Source organism: Manis pentadactyla, chromosome 3 (assembly GCF_030020395.1).
Source record: "Manis pentadactyla isolate mManPen7 chromosome 3, mManPen7.hap1, whole genome shotgun sequence".
Classification (NCBI taxonomy): Eukaryota; Metazoa; Chordata; class Mammalia; order Pholidota; family Manidae; genus Manis; species Manis pentadactyla.
The window spans coordinates 83,441,887-83,457,253 of NC_080021.1; the positions used below are offsets into that span (position 1 = coordinate 83,441,887).

The following is a 15,367-nucleotide window of genomic DNA, read 5'->3' on the forward strand; positions in this document are numbered from 1 at the left end:
CTTCCTGAAGATACCTGGGGAATAGCTGAATTAATTGTGATAAGGTCTACAAATCTGAAGTTGAAAGTATTTACCATCTGGATTTTCCCAACGTATCTTAGCATTTGGTCTCTGAAAACCTGCTGCTATTGTTTGGAACATTTTATGCCCTATAGATCCATGAGGAAGCATTCTCTAAGTAAAGCAATCCTCTGAATTCACTTTTAGTTGGAAATAGAATTGTTCTAAACTTCCTGTTACATTAGAAAGAATAATTTAGGATTAAACACAAACTTTCTGACCTGTTTTGAAAATGACTGTCCCTTTAGTTGGAAGATGAAATAAGTTATATGCTTAAAAATTCTTTGAGGATCAGAGGACAGAAAAACAGAATTAGTTCTCACCTGCTCTCCCAGGTTACATTTAGTTCTAGGACATGCATAAGGGAAGACCTCAGCCTGCTTTATTTACATAGTACATTTAAAGTGGAAAGCTTGTAGCACACTGGCAAACAAAAATCAAGAATCTTAGTTGTGTTTTAGCCATCAAAACTGAATGTACTTTAACAATTATAACCATCTTGCATTTTTAAGACATTATAATTACAATGACTGATTTCTCAAAGTAACCCTGAGGAAAAGTTGAATATGTTTGATCTTTGTTTTACACAGTGAAAGAAAAAAATAAAGTGTTCGTTTAAATGCTTCAAGCCAAGCAACTCTGGGTAGGATTAAAATGAAATGTCAGTAGCAAAATAAAGAGCTGTATTATAGGCAAATCTGTGGGGATGATCTGTGTATGTGTTCATTTATTTATCTACTGATACTGTTTTCTTGACCTTTTTAAAATTTATATTTTGAACAAAGTACTAGAATAAAAGCTAAATAAAGTCAGATTTTGCCCATTTTTTGCTACTAACCTTTAAGTCTTTTACATATTAGATACTCAAAAAATATGTAAAGAATAAGTGACTAAAAAACCAATTCAATCATCCAAAGGCTATTGTCACAAACACATTTACCTCATGGGTTTGACGTGAAGATTGAAAGAAATAATCTTGCTTTTAATATTTCAGATATACAAAGATGAAGACTGCAACCAACATTTACATATTTAACCTGGCTTTGGCAGATGCCTTAGTTACAACCACCATGCCCTTTCAGAGCACTGTCTATCTCATGAATTCTTGGCCTTTTGGAGATGTGCTGTGCAAGATAGTTATTTCCATTGACTACTATAACATGTTCACCAGCATATTCACCTTGACGATGATGAGTGTGGACCGATACATTGCCGTGTGCCACCCTGTGAAGGCTTTAGACTTTCGTACACCCTTGAAGGCAAAGATCATCAATATCTGCATTTGGCTCCTGTCTTCATCTGTTGGCATTTCTGCCATAGTCCTTGGAGGAACCAAAGTCAGAGAAGGTAAGGGCAGTCATTTTCATTTCTATGTTTAAAATTAACTTCTAATTATACAAACTCTTAATTTGGGAGTGAGTAGGACACACATCTTGGAGAAAACCCAAAAGCCAATGGAAATATAATGCCTAAATCCATGGACGATGAGACTTAAATCAATTTTGTGATCCTTTGCACATCTAAACACACAATGGGATAATGACATTACCCAAACACAGACCCCCAACCTGTTTGCTCCTCTGGAAGTGCATACCAGAGTCTGCAGGCTTGCGGATGAGGTATGGGACCCTGAGCTTGTGGATTTTATAATACAGTTAATTCCATTGCATCCTGGCAATTGTAAGATGCGTCTCCTTATAATTCACCCTAAAAGGGGCTCTAAGTCATTAGAGACATATGCTGGCTCCTTAGTCGTTTTTCCTTAGGGGTTGATCTCCATGTCACTGTCATAACAGCTTCATTTGTAGGCCATTTGAAATTGAGTTCACGGATGGTAGTGCAGAAGAGCAAAACCATTAGATTTTGGACATATTAGCTCTTACCCCATGCAAACAGAATACTTGATGTGTTCCCAGTTATTCTGGGACAGTGGTTCTCACCCTGGGCTGCATGTTGGAATCACGCAGGTACTTTAGAAAGTACTGCTGCCTGGGTCCCATCCCTGAAGGGTCTGAGATACTGTATGAGTGTCAAGGTTTGCAAGATTACCTCAGGCTGCTCAGCCCTGCAGCCAAGATGACAGCTACTGTTCTAGGAGTTTTGATTTACTAGTATGAGGTAAAGCTATACAAATACCTGTGGTCTTAATAGAAATTCATTGTGAGGAGAGCAGAATGATCACTTTGGACTTTATAAATACTGTTAATTTTTTAGCAGTTGTCTAAATGTTACAGTTTATCAGGGAGGTTCATGACACCCCTGAGGACTGATAATGGAATATATGTAGTAGGGACTTCCCAGGTCATAGTGAAAGGGTAGGTGCTGAAATCATAGCTACCTTGCATGGTACACATTTTTTAATGAAACATTATCTTTTTCCTCAAACTATGTAATTAATTTGCAGCATAGCCACTGCAGGTGTTAAGCTGTAATACTTGGTAAATTTTAAGAAATGCCAAACTTTATCAGAGAAGCATTTTAAAATATGATTAACTAAACACAGGATTTTGTTTCTTCATGCATACAAGTGGAGATAAAATTGCAAGAAACTCATCTGAATCTTAGGTATTGATACATAGTAACTCGACTCAAGAGGAGATCCTGCATATACACTGTGAGGCCAAGACAAATGTGCTAAATAATGAAAAAGATGGATGATTTTTCCCTGGTCAAATGAAAAGCTGATTTTTATAGTTCATATTATACTTGTAGACGTAACCACTCACCCCTGTAATCATTGTCAGAAAATGAGACCCTGCAAGAGATGGATTTCAGCTGGATTTTTAAAAGAGGAAATGAAGATAGATGTGGGTTTTCTAGGAAGGAGCTGCTGGAGATGAATGTGCGCAGATGGAATGAAAGAAAAGATCCACCCATGTCAGCAAATTAGTGTGTGGAGCAAACAGAGGAGAAAATGGGAGAGAATTAAAGTAGTCTTGTAGGGGCACAACGTTCTTCCTTTGTGTATTTTATCTTCTAAAGCAGATTTTGTTTAAGTGATGAAAGATTGTTCCAGAGTGTCCAGTGCACTCATTTTGAAGTGTTGCATCACACTGCATGTGAAGGCTCTGATGATGAAGGGACATATTTTGGATGCACTAACTCAGAGCTGAATGTCATTGGTAGGTCACAGTATCACGTCTGTGGAGGACCGACACTGAAAGGAATCAGGCCTCATCTGCATTAGAACATCTTCACCTAATGTTGGACAAGACATCTCAGCTAATGTTTCTGAGTGTAGAGTATTTCTTTTTGTATAAGAGCACATTCTGGAAGCTAAGTGCCTGGAACTGAATCCCGATCTCACCATTTATGGGCAGTGTTATTTGGGCAACATTACTGTGCCTCAACTTTCTCATCTGAAAAATAGGGGTCATCATAGTGCCTACATCCTCAGGTACTTTTCCAGGTCTAGTGAGTCCATGCATAGAAAACTGGGAGAGCAGTGCCTGGTGTCATTAAGCACTCCCTCAGTGTTGGCTAGCATCATCATCTGACATAATGATTTTAACAGTTCCTTCCTGTTGCTGTTTGCCAACATCTATAGGGCATGTGTTCAATACCAGGGGTTCTGTGTACAGTAAGATGTCCACTTTATGGGCATAAGATGCTCAGTATAACATTTTACATATTACACATGTGTGTACTATTTATTTTGGAAATGTATAGTCTACCTATTGCTGTTATTATAACAGCTAAGTTAGTGTAATAGCTATCAGAAGAAACAGAATTATTCTTAACAAAATGAATACACACAAAGAAAAGCATTTAGTTTAGATATTAGAACTAACTATAATTATGATAGCCATGAGACATTGGAACATGTCAAAAAAAGCTAAGACCTTCTAATATTAGTATAAAAGGAAAAGAAAGACTACTTTTAAAAAAACACTTTATTAAGTTATGATTGGCATGTAAAAAGTATGCATATTTAATTAAACATTAGTTTGGGATATGTATATACCTGTGAAACCATTGCTGTGTCAAGACTGTAGACATTTCTGTCACCTCTCAAAGTTTCACTTCGCATAACATCCGCCAGGTCCGTCCATATTGTCACAAATGGCAGAATTTCTTTCTTAAGGCTGAATGATTGTCCCTTGTGTGTACCTGCACACACAGAGACACACACACACATAGTCTCACATACACACATATACATACATGTGTGTATGTAGGTATATGTATGTCACATTTTCTTTATCCATTCATCCATTGATAGACATTAAGGTTGTTTCTGTTTGTTGACTATTGTGAATAATGCTACAGTGAACATGGGAGTGCAGGTGTCTTTTGAGATCTTGATTTTATTTCTTTTGGGTAAATACCATAAATACCCTTGATTTCAGTTCCTTTGGCACTGCTAGATCATATGGTAGTTCAATTTTTAATTTTGTGGGGAACCTCTGTACTGTTTTCCATAATCTGTACCAGTTTACCATCCCACCAACAGTGCACAAGCATTCCATTTTGTCCATAGTGCTGTTGACACTTATCATTTTTTTTTTTTTAGTATCAGTAACCCTAACAGGAGTGAAGTGATACCTCATTGTGGTTTTGATTTGCATTTTCCTTATGATTAGTGATGTTGATTGCCTTTCATGTACTTGTTTGTAATTTGTATGTCTTCTTTGGAGAAATGCCTATTCAGGTCCTTTGCCCATTTTTTAATTATGTTATTACTTTTCTGCTGTTGAGTTGAGTTCCTTATATATTTTAGATATTAACCCCTTATAAGATACATGATTTGCAAACATTTTCTCCCTTTCTGCATGTTGCCTTTTTATTTTGTTGATTGTCCTTTGCTATGTGGAACTTTTTAGTTAGAATTAGTTTGGTGTAATCTCACTTTTTTATATTTGTTTTTGTTACTTGTGCTTTTGGTGTCCCCAAAATACTGCTGCAAAACCAATATTAAGGAACTTTTTCTCTGTGTTTTCTTCCAGAAGTTTTCTGGTTTCAGGTTTTATGTTTAAATCTCTACTCAATTTTGAGTTGATTTTTGAGTGTGGTGTATACGGGTCCAGTTTCATTTCTTTGCATGTGAATATATAATTTTCTCACCCCTGCTATTTAGGAGACTGTTCTTCCCCATTTTGTATTTTTGGCATCCTTATTGAGGATTACACAACGACTTATCTGTGGGTTTATTTCTGGGCTCTCTATTCCATTCATTTTGAAATATCTGTTTTTAATGCCAGCACCATACTGTTTTGATTATTATAGCTTTGTCATATAATTTGAAAGCCAGACATGTGACACCTCTAGCTTTGTTCTTCTTGCTCAAAATTGCATTGGCTATTTGGCATATTTTGTGGTTCCATCTGAACTTTAGGGTTGGTTTTTCTGTTGCTATGAGAAATTCCATTATGTTTTGACAGGGGTTGCTTTGAATTTGTAGGTTGTTTTGTGTGGTATGGACATTTTAACAATGTTAATTCTTCCAGTCCATGAGCACAGGATATCTTTCCATTTATTTGTGTCTTCTTCAGTTTTTTCATTGGTGATACTTACTGGTGTACCAATCTTTCACCTCTTTGGTTAAATTTATTCTTAAATATTTTATTCTTCTTGATGCTCTTATGAGTGGGGTTGTTTTCTTTCTTTTTTAGATAGCTTATTGTTAGTGTATAGAAACACAAATTCCCTAGGTTTTGTTTTGTATGTTGATATTCAGTCCTAAAACTTTACTGAATCTGTTTATTAATTCTAACAGTTTTTTGGTGGAACCCTTAGGGTTTTCTATATATAAGATTATGTGATCTGCATATGATTTTTCTTCTTTCATTCTTTCTGATTTGGATGCTTGTTTCTTTTCTAGCCTAATTGGTTGCTAGTACTTCTAGTACTCTGATGACTATAAGTAATAAAGGTGAGCAATGTCATCTTGTTCCTGATTTTAGAGGATGCCAACCTTTCACACTTGAGTATGATGTTAGCTGTGGGCTTGTTATACATGACCTTTACTATGTTCTACATTGCTTCTGTACCTACTATGTTGAGAATTTTTATCATGAATGGAAGTTGAATTGTGTCAATGATTTTTCTGCATCTGTTGAGATAATCTTATTTTTATCTTTCATTCTTTAATGTGGCATATCACATTGATTTGTGTATGTTGAGCCATACTTACATCCAAGAGATAAATCCACATTGATTATGGTGTATGATACTTTTAATGTGCTGGTGAATTTGGTTTGCTAGTATTTTATAAGATTTTTGCATCAATGTTCACCAGAGATATTGGCCTATAGTTTTATTTTCTTGTGGTGTCCTTATTTGTCTTTGGTATCAGGGTAACACTACCTTGTAAAATGAGAGGAAATGTTTTTCCCTCTTCAGATTTTTGGAAAAGCTTGAGATGGGTTGGTATTCTTTAAATTCTTGTAGTATTCACAAATGAATCTGTCTAGCACTTGGCTTTTCTTTGTTAGGTTTTTTATTTAGTCTCAATCTCCTTATTCGTTATTGGTTTGTTAAGGTTTTCTACTTCTTCATGAGTCAGTCTGTTAGGCTATATATTTCCAGGAATTTATCCATTTCTTCTAGGTTATCCAATTTGTTGACATAATTGTTTATAGTAATAGCGTCTTATAATCCTTTGTATTTCTGTATCAGTTATAGTTTTTTATAATGTTTCCTCTTTCTATATAATTTTATTTGTATAATTTATATTTTTTCTTAGTTTACTAAGAATTTAAATTTTGTTAATCTTTTCAAAAAAATATTTTCTGTTTCATTATTTTGCTCTATTCTTTATTATTTCCTTTCTTCTACTAACTTTAGGCTTTGTTCTTCTTTTTCTAGTTCCTTAATAAATAAGAAACTAGATATTCCTTATATATCTAGTTAGGTCTTTTATGCAATCTTTTCTTTTTCTTAATGTAGGTGTTTGTCACTATAAACTTCCCTCTTACAACTGCTTTTGCTACATCTCATCAGTTCTGGCATCATGTGCTCCTATTTTCATTAATCTCAAGCAATTAAAAAAATTTTTTTAATTTCCCTTTTGATTTTTTCTTTGACCCATTGGTTCAGGACTGTGTTAATTTCTACATATTTGTGACTTTCCAATTTTCCTCCTATTATTAATTTATATCTTAATGTGTTCAGAAAAGATACTTGATATGACTTGAATCTTCCTAAATTTGTTAAGATTTGCTTTGTGGCCTAACACATGACCTAAACTATAGAATGATCCACGTGTGCTTGAAAAGAAATGTACTCTGCTGCTCTTGAATGGAATGTTTTGTATGTGTCTGTTAAGTGCATTTTATTTATAAAGTGTTGTTTGAGTCTCCTGTTTCATTATTGATTTTCTTTCTGGGTTATCTATTCATTGTCGAAAGTGGGGCATCAAAGCCCCCTACTTTTATTGTATTGCTCTCTGTGCCTCCCTTCAGTTTTGTTAATATATGCTATATACATATTTACATGCTCCAGTGTTGGGTGCATATGTATTTATAATTGTTATATTTTCTTGATGAATTTACCTTTTTGTCATATATAATGACCTTCTTTGCCTCTTGTTACAATTTTTAACTTAAAGTCTATTTCATCTGATGTAAGTATAGCTACTTCTGCTATCTTTTGGTTACTGTTTTCGTGGAATATCTTTCTTCCCCTTCACTTTCAGCTTGGGTGTCCTTAAAGTTAAATATGTAGTTTTTCTAGTGAAATAGAGTTGGACTTGAATTTCCTTGATAATTGCCTCAGTACTCTCCTTTCCCTGTATTGGTATAAATTCAGCTTCATTAACATTTTTGAAGGATATTTCCAACTCTATTCTCTGGATGTTGTCCAAAGTCTTGTAAAAAGTAGCTATAGTTGATTTTTTCACCACTCATCAAATATTTATTGAGCTCCTACTACATGTAATCCAATCTGTTCAAGAGAAAGCTGATCCTCTGAGTAAAAAAATGTATCCAAATTAATCAGCCCTTATGTTGCCTTGTTTATCTTTGCAGATTACTCTTACATAATAACTCGTGTAATCATTCCATATTTTCAAGGATTTGCGTGTGGTATTCATGAGTTCATTTATTTAACAATTTATTCTCCTTAAACACCATATGTTCCTGCTGTAGCAGGAGTTAAATATTGAATAAGGCAGGCTGGGTGCCTACCCTAAGGTAGCTTACATTCTGGATGGAGAGGAAAATGTTAGTAAAAGTAACACGTTATTACAGAGGAGCTTCTGTCTGGCTTTTGTCATTATTTAGTGATAAAAAAATCAGGATGAATGTAATGCACAGAATATATATTGCAGGAGAATGGACTGTTTAAATGGATCAGCCTCTATATAAATGTCTCTGAAGTGACATTTAAGCCAAAGCCAACCGCAGGAAAGAGACAGTGTTGGAATACACCACAGTTAAGCAGTAAAAACAAAAAAACAAACATGTTTCCTACCTTCAAGGATGCTCGACTGAACAGAAAAATTAAACACAGAATAGCATGTTTTAAACTGTTCTCATTTACATAAATCTAAAAAAAATTAAGAGATGCTTGTTTGTTTCTAATAGTCATCATAGTAATAGTACTTTGAACAATCACTTTTTTAAAGAGAAGCAAAAATTGTAAGTTAATCTGGGAGCTTTCAATTACCACTGAAAAGTTTGATCTGATATTTAGCTGACAAAGTTCATGTCTCTAAGATAGTCACCTTTATTCATTGGCCAAAGTAATTATATTCTTTATATTTTGAAGTATCTCTAATTGAAATTCTCAGAAGATACATTTTGTTTTACTAAGGGATATTTGATTAACATCACATTAAATTATTTTAGAAAAGATCATTAATAAAGTTGTTTCACTATTTTAAAATATTCTAGTACTGTTTTGGAAGCAGATATTTCCAATGTCAGAAGAAAATATTTTCATTATAAAAATTACACTCTAGTGGAATAGGAGGTCACTGTGATAATCTCCTCCCCCATACACACCAAGGAAGCATCTATATTTAATACAGCTAACTCGGAAAACAACCTGAGACTGTAGAACAGACTACCTATACCTGGCAAAGAAGAGAAGACCACATTGAGAAGGGTAAAAGGGCAGAGCCATGACCAATTGGCTCTATCCTTCCCCTATCCAACCCACAAGTGGGAAGGAGAGAGGAATGTAGTAAAAAAGAGAAAATGCTCAAGAGCCCAGCATACCTGGCCTGGAGGATCTGCTCTGAGGAAAATGAGTCTTCATGGCACTGGCCTTTGAAGATGAGTGGAGTTGGACACTAGCAAGAACTAGAGTGCTGTAGGAGGCTGAGTCTCCACTTGCAGAGAACTGGCATGCTCCACCGATCTGAGACTAATACAGAAGTGGCAGCAGTTTGAAAGGGAATTTGCTAGCCTCAAGAAGTCTTCCAGAAGGGAGAGGTATGAGGGAGCTTTCTCTGGAGGAGAAATAGGTGAGAAGACAACACTTTTCCAGCCCTCCCATAGTCCAGTTGATCAGGTTGGTAGGAGCCAGGTCTGAAACTCCCCACTTTGTCAGCCCCAGCACTGGAATCCTTCATATCTGATGCACTCAGTATACTCAGTCCACTGGGCAGTCTCCACCCATAGCACAGAGGAAATGCCAACTTCATACAGAAGCATAGCAGTGGGTATCCACCATTGCTGGCAGACAAGCAGAGGGCAGGCCTTACCCATAGCCCACCAGCAATAGTTACTGCCCAGCCACAATAGAGAATACTCTTGGAGTACTTGGCAAGCAGGAAATTTTGCATTCTGGGTACCACAGAACACCTGCTACATAAAGTCATTACTTTCAAGACCAGGAGGTACAGCTGACCTATCTAATACAAAGGAAGAAACACAGAAAACCAGACAAAATGAGGATGTTGAGGAATGTGTACCAAACAAAAGAACAAAACAAAACACCAGAAAAAGTGCTAAATGAAATGGAGATAAGCAACCTACCTGATAAAGAATTCAAATACTGGTCATACAGATGCTCACGGATCAAGGGTAAATAATTGATTATCTCTTCAACAAAGAGATAGGAAATATAAAAATGAACCTCAAAGTTGAAATATGAAAAATACACCAGAGAGAATGAACAGTAGGCTACAGGATGCAGAGGAATGGAGCAGTAAGCTGGAAGACAGGATAGTGGAAAGTAATCAAGCTGAGGAACAGTGAGGAAAAGAATGTCTAAAAATGAGAATGTGCTAAGACAGCTCTGTGACAATTCTAGATGAAATAATGTTCACATAGTAAGGTCCCAGAGGAATGGCAAAGGGATAGTAAGTCATTTGGAGGAATAGGAGCTGGAAACTTCCCAAACCTGGGGAAAGAAACAAACATCCAGATCCTGGAAATGCAGAGAGCCCCTAAAAAGATGAACCCAAGGAGGAAAATGCCCAGACACAACATAATTAAAATGGCAAAGATCAAAGATAAAGAGAATCTTAAAAGCATTGGAGAAAGGCAGTTACCTACAAAGGAAACCCCACAAAGCTGCCAGCAGATTTCTTAGCAGAAACTTTACAGGCCAGAAGGGAGTGGCATGAAATATTCAAAGTGCTAAAAGGGAAATATCTACAACTGAGAATACTCTACCCAGCAAAGTTATCATTCAGAACTGAAGGAGAAATTAAACTTTTCCAGATCAGCAAAAGTTAAAAGAATTCATCACCACTAAATCACCCTTACAGGTTATGTTAAATGGACCTATTTAAGTGGAAATATTTTTAAATTTAAATACTTTCATCAGTGAGAACAAACCTACAGTAAAGATAGTGGACCAATTACTTAAAAAGTGAGTAGGAAGTTCAAAAGACAAAGTAGTAAAATCGACTAAACAAAATTAGTTGAGATACACAAAATAAAAAGATACAGATTATATGACATTATATACATAAAATGTGGAGGAGAAAGAATAAAAAAGTAGTACTTAAAGAATGTGCTTGAAATTAAGTGACCATCAACCAAACTTAGACTTATATATAGAGGAAGCTAGATATGAACCCTATGATAACCACAAACCAGAAGCCTGTAATAGACACACAAAAAATAAAGAGAAAAGAATCCAAGCATAACACTAAAGAAATCAGTAAATCACAAGAGAAGAGTGTGAGGAAGAAAAGAACAGAGATGAACTATAAAAACAACCAGAAAACAATGAACAAATGGCAATGAGTACATATCTATCAATAATACCTTAAAATGTAAATGAACTAAACAAAACAAAAAGGCAACCTACTATATAGGAGAATATGTTTATAAATGATGTATCTGATAAGTTGTTAACATCCAAAATACATAAAGAACTCACACAATTCAACACCAAAAAAACACAAATAACCCAATTAAAAAATGGGCAGAAGACCTGAATAGACATTTTTCCAAAGAAGACATACAGATGGCCAGCAGGCACATGAAAGGATGCTCCACATTGCTAATTACCAGGGAAATGCAAATCAAAATCACAATGAGCTATCACCTCACATGGGTCAGATGGCTACTATTCAAAAGATGAGAAATAAGTGTTGGTGAGGATGTGGAGAAAAGGGAACTGTCCTACACTGTTAATGTAAAGTGTGTAGCCTCTATGGAAAGCAGTATGGAGGTTCCTCAAAAAAACTAAAGATAGAAATACCATGTGACCCAGCAATTCTACTAGAGAATTTATCCAAATACAAAATCCCTGATTCAATAGATGAATGGATAAAGAAGATGTGTTGTGTATATAAATAAATATATATATATAACAGTATACTTAAATAAAAAAATAGAAATTACACTTTTAGTTTTGCTCACAATTACTTTATCTGTAAGAGATGATCAGAACAAAGAGAATTTGGCCTGCTCTGTGTTCTATGATTGCTCAGAGGCAAGACAAAAACATCATGTGGGCTGGTTGATGCCTTGGGAAAAGGGGAACTCTGTAGGGGCAAGTGGGCCCCCCAATACAAGTATATAAATGATACTTACCCTGAGTCTGCTCTTTCTGGTCTCAGTACTTTCTAGTTTTAAGTTTACTCCAAAGAAAATACTATCCAGCAAAGAGAAGCAGAGCAAATAAAGCAATTTCCCAAGTAATCATATAAAAATACTTGTATTTTATCTGATACATAGTCAATATTGGTAAAAAAGAAAAATGTGTCTGATTTATGAATTTCTTTGATGATGATGATGATGATGATTCTCTTACTCGTCCTTGCCCCTCTTCTATTTTCTTTCTTCTCCTTCCCCTTTTCCTCCCCCATCTCTCCTCCTTCCCCATCAACCCCTCTCCCTTCTCCTCCTCCTCCTTCTCCAAAAGTTTACTCATGTTTCAGCAATGCCCTTAATCACAATGACTACCAGTGTTTCCATTAAATCATACCTGGGTCATATACAAAGTTCATAAACATTTTTACTGACCTACATAATGATATCTTGAAAACCATTTAATGTATTTCAGACAAGTTGGCTTTTGTTAAATTGAATGGCTCGATTTGAAGTATTTAGTCATTTATTAGAAATAGATACTAACTTTTATTGTCAGATCGTTAGGTCCAGGAGAATTGTAATAAATGGAAATGCAAATAAGCGCTCATGCTATAAAGGAAAAATTTAGCTCTTCTGAAAGTCATCAATGTCAAAGTTTCCACAACTAGATGATTCATGTCGCTAGTTAATCAGATTTATTCTGTAGCACTGTGTACGTTCCAAATAAATGGTGACTTTCTGACTTCATTTTTCTAAGCATAGAGATAGGATGGCTAATATATTTGGCATTCATTCCTAATTTAGTGATCTCCTTCAGGTAATATCATCTCACCATATTTGGACCTTTGCAATCAAAGGTATTAAAATTCACATTTAAAATGCTTTGCAGCCACAATAATAAGATTGGATTTTTTTTGGTATGTTTTTGTTGTTGTTCTGTTCGCCTTCTGCAGACGTGGACATCATTGAGTGCTCCTTGCAGTTCCCGGATGACGATTACTCCTGGTGGGACCTCTGCATGAAGATCTGCGTCTTCGTCTTTGCCTTCGTGATCCCCGTCCTCATCATCGTCATTTGCTACACACTGATGATCCTGCGCTTGAGGAGTGTCCGACTCCTTTCTGGTTCCCGAGAGAAAGATCGCAACCTTCGCCGCATCACCAGGCTTGTCTTGGTGGTGGTGGCAGTCTTTATTGTCTGCTGGACCCCCATTCACATTTTCATCCTGGTGGAGGCTCTGGGGAGCACCTCCCACAGCACGGCTGCCCTCTCCAGCTATTACTTCTGCATTGCCTTAGGTTATACCAACAGCAGCCTGAACCCCATCCTCTATGCTTTTCTTGATGAAAACTTCAAGCGGTGTTTCAGAGACTTCTGCTTTCCGATTAAGATGAGGATGGATCGACAGAGCACTAGTAGAGTCAGAAATACAGTTCAGGATCCTACTTTCATGAGGGATGTTGATGCAGTAAATAAACCAGTATGACTAGTCGTGGAGATGTCTTATAGTTCTCCTGGAAGGGAAGAGTTCAATGATATAAGTTTAACTCAGATTAGTACTGAAGTCTGAGATGGAAAGCTAGAATTTTTAACAAACTTTTAGAAATCTCATGGTCTGAAGTCATAAGGTGTAGGCTGCTTTAGCAACCCAGGTCAGTGGCAGCATAAAGCCTGTAGAGCTGGAATACAAAAGATCCGAGTAAACAAAGACAGTCCCTGGCTAGAGCAGGGAAGCAAGGTTGACTCCTAGGTCCTTTGATGAACAAAGAAACAAGCCTTTTTCTCTTAGTTACCTAGATTTAGTTCAGAACCCATCTGTTGTAGCCTTCCTATGCAGTATGGTTTGAAAAGCTCTGTTTAGAAAAAAGAAAAAGAAAAAAATACTGGTTTCAGAAATTAGTGGGCATCCAATCCAGATGCTCAACCTTGACAGCAACAGCTCCATAAGAACAAGAACTATTTCTGGGCCTCAGGTCGAGCTCACTTTATGCTCTGCGGACACACATTTTATGTGGCTGTGATGAGAATTCCAGCTTAACTATGACTTGGGCCCACACCTGTGGTGTCTGATGTTCATTTATAATGGAAAATTATTCTGATATTTTGAAGTTATTTAAACATACAAAAGGTGGTTTGCAACATAGTTTAATTTCTTGAAAACTACTGTTTGTTTTTGAGCATGCTATTCAGATAAATAAACTTGTAATAAAGTATGTCCTGATGTCAAGAATTATAAAGTGATTTAAATACCAGTGAAACTATGTATAGTTGCATCTCTAAATAGTACTGTATGTGCAAATAAGGAATGGGCTTGCTGTTCAGCCAGGCACTTTCCCTAGGGCATGCTAATGATATCCCTTGAGTTATTTAGAGCTGATCCTGAGACATTTTGCTGCAGTGTAAGCCTCTCTCTCGGAATCAGTCATGGCACCATCTCTTTCAGTCCCTGAGCACCATTTCGCCCTTCAGCAGTGTGCATGACTCATTTGTTAATGAATCACAAACCCGCTCTCAGGTTGTAACTTTGGCAGAATCTAGTTTATATGTAGCATCTCTTTATGCATATATAGGCATTACCAGATTCTGTCTTTTCAAGGAAGGAGAGCATTTTGCTCATGCAGATCTCGAGATACTATTTTGTGGCTCTCTGCAGGAAGTAGAATTGCTCTTAACTGTGAGCTGAATGAGGACATTATGTCACCTAGGTGCTTGGACATCCTTTACACTGTGTTCTGTGAGGAGTATACCTGCTGAGGATGATGCCATGAACAGTACATTTAGGGTAATTTTGCTAAAACTTCTAGATGTTACATAAATTCCCCCATCTTTCCCCCTGAAACTTATGGTTTCAGAGGTAATGGCTTTTTCTGTAATTTGCTTGGGCAGAAAAAAGGAATAATTTAGAAATAACACCCATCTCTTCTTTAGACCTATATGTTATTAGGGCAGCACCCTCTAGAATTTAATGGAAAATCAAATTTATAAACCTATATAACTATAGACATAATTATACCTATAAGTTCTGTTTACTGTGTCTTCATACGCTGCTGTTTACTGTGTGTGTACTCTCATATGGAAACAAACTCTTTGGGAAACAAATCATGCATTGAAGATTTTGTATGTGGCTTCATAATTTTATCATAATGCTGTTTGTCCACATTCCAGATTTTCATGGCACCTAACACAGATGACTTAAAGCAGAGAAGCAAGGTTTTTCCTGATGGAGTGCTCTTTTGAGCATTTTCTTAAATTTCATTGATTGTCTCAGGAGCCCTTGTATTCTTACATCTAATTATGTATAGTAATGGCTTAAATATTGGTTAGCATTCATTCCATGGTTAAAAATCTTGGCTATCATACAGAAGGGA

At 36.2% G+C, this 15,367-nt stretch overlaps 1 protein-coding gene across 2 annotated transcripts in view; it reads left to right on the plus strand.

Moving 5' to 3' along the window:
* The window catches only part of OPRK1 (opioid receptor kappa 1), a 31,944-nt gene extending 17,708 nt beyond the window's left edge, over positions 1-14,236 (plus strand). For both annotated transcript variants that reach the window (XM_036919122.2, XM_036919124.2), the window contains 2 exons: positions 1,055-1,407; positions 12,953-14,236. In XM_036919122.2, coding sequence (XP_036775017.1) covers positions 1,055-1,407; positions 12,953-13,485 — 886 coding nt within the window. In that variant the 3' untranslated portion in view covers positions 13,486-14,236. The remainder of the gene's footprint in view (positions 1-1,054; positions 1,408-12,952) is intronic.
* The last annotated feature ends 1,131 nt before the right edge of the window (positions 14,237-15,367 follow it).